The sequence below is a fragment of the Microtus ochrogaster genome, chromosome 6 (assembly GCF_000317375.1).
Source record: "Microtus ochrogaster isolate Prairie Vole_2 chromosome 6, MicOch1.0, whole genome shotgun sequence".
NCBI lineage: Eukaryota > Metazoa > Chordata > Mammalia > Rodentia > Cricetidae > Microtus > Microtus ochrogaster.
This window is the reverse complement of record NC_022013.1, coordinates 30250060-30255398: the sequence shown is the minus strand read 5'-3', so window position 1 is coordinate 30255398 and position 5339 is coordinate 30250060. Positions and strand designations below refer to the sequence as shown.

Sequence of the window (5339 nt, the reverse complement as noted above, 5' to 3'; positions counted from 1 at the left end):
AAAAAAAAAAAAAAAACCACGATATAGCCTTGAAGTTATCATAACAATAGACAGACTCTTCTACTGAGGTACAATAGTTCAAGGTCCTTTAACATTTTGTAACTGACATAATTTTAAAAACCTGTTTTATCAAAAAATAATTAAAACTCAACAATAAAAAACAAAACAGCCACACTAAAACATAGAGTAAAAGACTTAACACAGATCATCAAAGACAAATAACAAACACATGAATAGATGTTCAACACCACATCTCCAGTAAAATGCAAATGAATTACTGATATAGTAAGCAATTATTACAGTGGCTGAAAACACAAAATTCTAATAATACTAAATGTTAAATGCTAAAGTAACAGGAGTTCTAATGCAGTTGGCATAATCATTTTGGAAGACAAGATGGCAATTTCTTTCTTTTTTGAAATTTTAATGAACAAATTTATTTGAAGAAAACTGAATTAAGGACATGCTAAGCTTATTAAAAGATGGCAATTTCTAACGATGTATTCTAAAAATCCAATAGACTTTTTCTTCATGTTCTTAGGTTTTTATTCAAGCAAACTAAAAATTTATATACACAACAAGACTTGTAAACAGATAACTGCAGTCATTTTATAGTCAATCAACAAAACTTGGACATACATGCTTTTTAAAATGTACCATGTGGTGGGGATGCTATGTGTGTACAGAGGCTGATAGCCATGAGGAGGGGATGCTGAAGTGGGATAACCCTTTATATACAGAGGTTGGTAATACAATAACTACCTGCACCTTCTCAATTTTTCACTTACTTAAAACTACTCTTTTAAAGACTTTTTTTTAAAGATCATAATATAATTACTTCATTTCCCCCTTCTCTTTACAATCTCCAAACAATGGAGATTTTAGAGGAAAAAGTACAGTTTAACAGTGGTAAGCTCTTCTAGATTCAGATAATCAGAAACTAGATGACTGCTTTATGAAAACACAACTCACCCAGATGGAACTTCTCCTGATGCTTTAACCGTGCAAACCGGGATTTGAAATGCTCTTCACAATAGGTACACTTAAAGGGTTTATCTTGTGAATGCAGAATCATGTGTTCCTCTAAGTGTGGTCTTCGAGTAAAAGATTTCTTACAAATCTAGATGAGAGTGTATATAAAATGTAGTTACCTTAATTTGAGCCTGAATTAAAATACAAAGCTCATAATAAAGATAAAACATACAAGTTCAAGTAAAGATAAACATCTTCCAAAAGAAAACTTACCAAAGTATTATCAATCTTCTGACTATGCTAAAAAGGGGGTGGGGGATAAGAAACACTAGAAGAATTATAGTTCAGAATTATTAAATTAACCCTAAAGTTAAATGAACTTCGAATCATTCTATAGTTAACATGACTATAACATACTCTTAGTATCTTAATTCAAGATAGCAATTTCTTTTTTAAAAAAAAGATTTATTTTTAATATATTCATGTCAGTGTTTGAACACATATGTGTATGTGCATCACATGCATGTCTGATGCCCATGGATGTCAGAAGAAGGCACTGAGTCCCCTGGAGCCGATGGTTTTCAGTGGGAACAGAATCTGGGTCCTATGCAAGAACAGCCAATGTTCTTTAAGCAGGTAAGCCACCTCTCCACCCATGGATATCAATTTTTTTAATCCACAAAATAAAACCAAATTTATATCAGAAATAAAAAGATTTCTTTATTATTACCATATAGTTAATTAGGATTATCAATAATTATATCACAGGAAACCCCTCAACTTTTATCTCAATTTTCAGAAATAAGAAAACACTGTATATAAAAATATGATATATGGCCAAAAGGTGATGGTGCACACCTTTAATCCCAGGACTCGGGAGACAGAGGCAGGAGGTCCTGTGAGTAAGGCCAGTCTGGTCTACAGAGTGAGTTCCAGGGCAGCCAGGTCTACACAAAGAAACCCTATCTTGAAAAACAAACAAACAAACAAACAAAAAGTTATCTAAGTCGGGGATTTAAAAAGAGTGAAGCTGCTGTATCAACAGATAGCAGTACCAACTAGGCACAATTCCAAGATTATTTTATTTAATGCTCAAAAAATGCTACAGAGCAGACATAACTATCAATATCATTTTTAGAGTTGAGGATGATAAAACTTTAAAGTAAAGAAGACATTATCTTGTGTAGAGTCAAAGAAATTAACTCCAGTGTTTTGAAACTGCAATCAGAGAAGGAACAATTCTGAAAGTGTGCGATATATATATATATATCTGTATGTATGTGTGTATGTATGTATATGTATATATATACATATATACGTATATGCATATACGTATATATGTATATATATACCTAGACAGACAGACAGACGATATGTTAATCTTTAGATTAGCAATGTAAATGATAAGCAATATTAAACATTAAACTATATGCAACTAAATACTACAAAAAAATCCTTAGGGGCGTGACAGATTAAACAGATTTCTTTTGCTACTACTCCCACTGAATTCTTCTCTCATCCACTTTGTTCTAGAACTGACCATTTAACCAATAGCATGTGGTAGAAGTTATGATCTGGGACCTCTGAGGCCTTGACTAGGCTTCTTGGCATGCACATGTATGCACACATACACACACATGCACACAAAAGCACACACACACACACACACAACCTCCCCCATCTGTCTGTCTCTATCAGTATGCCTGCTCCCTGTCTCTCTTGTCTTCCTCTGTCTCTCTCTGAACCTAGCTACTATACTAGAAGGGTTGAGGAAGCCCAAGCAGCTTCAAGAAGAGCAAGAAGGCAGTCTCTTGTTCCCTGATCCATCCTTACTAACCCCAGTCATCAGGCATCACCAAGTTGACCGCTATATTATTAAGTCACTGTGAAAGGGCCCCAAAACTAGAAAAAAAAAAATCATCCTTTATAACAACCCAGTTACTTTGATTAACATAGCACAGAATCAAAGAAATACCTAGCAAAGCCCTGTCTTCAGTTTGGATTCCTGATCAAAAAAAGATGAGAAACAGTAAAAAGCAGTTTAAGAACCCTTGAACTTCAACATGGTTTATTATACAGCAAAGGATAACCAAAAATGGAGAGTTTAATTTTAATGTCTATATTCTGCCATAGTAATGTTAGACATCATTATACACAACTCTCAATACAAAGCATAGTGATTTTGCTAATTGTATGCAGGGACAAGATCAGGGAATAATAAAAACCAAAACAGAATCTCCATTTCTGAGACGTACTATCTGGAAACTACATTTTCAGGAGAAATTTTAAAAAAAAATTCAAATAACTTGATTTAAAAATTCTAAAAGTGAGATAAGTTCCATTACTTTAAACCCAATTACCTTTGTTTCCCCAAAGACAACATTACATTTGCTTTGATTTTCTAAGAGAAATTACAAATTCTTACTTCACACTTCCAACTTTCACTTTTAGTCTTCTTGATGGAAATAAACTCTTGTGCATTTTCAGGATGAAATCTATGAAAAAGAGAAAATATTAGGAAAATATGCTAATTAAGTCTATAATTCATATGAATCTGTCAACAGTGATCTCAAGAATCAGATACTAGCCCAGTGTGGTACATGCCTCCTGGAACCTTACATTCAGGAAGCCGAAGCAGGCAGAGCTAGTACTGGTGGCCAGCCTAGGCTACAAATCAAAACTCTGCTTCAAAACACAAAGAATGGCATGATTTGTTCATTTTTTGTGTTATTACTGGGTCTTATTCTATAGCCCAAACTGGCCTTAAACTTACAGCAATCTATAGGCCTTAGCCCCACAGGTGCTGGGATTACAGTCATCAGCAACCTTACCCACGTTAGGTCTCGATTTTTCTTAGAATCACAGGTACATTTAGTAAGAACATAGGTTTCACCATTTTAAGGATTTTATGCATATATCTAAGTTACAAAGAAATTAAGAAAAGTATATGTAAATGTATTCTTAAATAAAATCTGCATGTGTGTAGACTTCAGTTTTTAGAGTTAATATTCAACACTGTATGACTCACAAACTTTTCCACACTAAAGGTGAATGTGAAAAATAAATTTCCTAAGAGTTTCAACACCACATATTTATGAAGACTTACTTGTCAAAACCAAATTTAAAAAAAAAAAAAGGATACTCAAACTGCATCATAAACTGTACAGTAGAGGCCATATTCTTGTTGTGTGGCCAAAAGGCTTCAACTCAACAATAGAACAAACTATGAACTATATCAACAAACTAACCCTGGCTGTTGTTTTGTTGATTTGTAAACTCTGCAAAACCATAAAGCAGTGACAGCATTGGAAATAAGCACCTTGCAGACATTTCCAGTGTACTTGTGTTTCCATTAGAAGGCACAATGACACAATGGAAGCAAGACAATACTTGCCTCTTGACGTGCTTGGCTAGTGTCTTCTTGCTCGCATGAAGCTTATTACAGTAAGGGCACTTGTGCTCCTTCTTGTGAAACTCTACTTCATTACTGTGCTTCTTTCTGTGAACAGTTAAGTTAGACTTTGTCGAATAACGCTGGTGACAAATATCACACTCAAAAGGCTTCTCACCTGTGTGCACACGGGTATGACTCTCGTATTTCCCTACAATGAAGAAGAAAATTAAGTTTAACAAATCTGCTATGTTGTGACTGAAATTTCAGAGTGGGATAAAAACACACGGTTTAATAATATATACACCCAAATTCATATAGAAAACTAAAATGAAAAATATTTACCTAAATTTCTAACTCAAATGAACCTCAAGATTCAGTGCTTCAAGCTTACTACTTAAAGTATACTTTCCCTCAAAAGCTTCAGTAATAAAACATTTAATCATTCACATATTTTAAAAATCTTAATGCTCCAGGCTGTGGTGGTGCACGACTTTAATCCCAGCACTCAAGAGGCAAAGACAGGCAAATCTCTGAATTCAAGGGCAGCCTTGTCTATAAAGTGATTTCCAGGGCAGCCAGAGCTACACAGAGAAATCCTGTTTTGAAAAAACAAAAATAATAAAATAGATCTTAATGTCTGAAATTTTCCTAAAAAAGTGTTGACAATTTCTGAATATTGAATGTACTTTTTAAATGCAAAACTAACATTTAGAAAAATATCTACTCAATTAACATTTATTATATCATAATTTACTTTTCCTATGTACACCCATAAACTCAGTGTTCAAAATTGGGAGATCTTATTCAAATATTACAAAAAATGTTTACTTATTTTGTTATTTTTCATTTCACAGGAGGCATTCTGGAAAGAATGCAACAAAGCTAGAAGAGTTAACAAATAATTAACAATACAACCCATTTATATAAGAACTCCTTAAGATACAAGAAAATACACTCAGGAGGCAGAGGCAGG

General features: G+C 33.7%; 1 protein-coding gene across 1 annotated transcript in view; it reads right to left on the bottom strand.

Annotated features, from left to right (window-relative positions):
* Zbtb41 (zinc finger and BTB domain containing 41) overlaps positions 1-5339 on the bottom strand; it is a 28821-nt gene that overhangs the window by 15812 nt on the left and 7670 nt on the right. The window contains exons 3-5 of the mRNA XM_005348451.3: positions 4367-4574; positions 3398-3467; positions 973-1120 (exon numbers count right to left, since the gene is read on the bottom strand). Coding sequence (XP_005348508.1) covers positions 973-1120; positions 3398-3467; positions 4367-4574 — 426 coding nt within the window. The remainder of the gene's footprint in view (positions 1-972; positions 1121-3397; positions 3468-4366; positions 4575-5339) is intronic.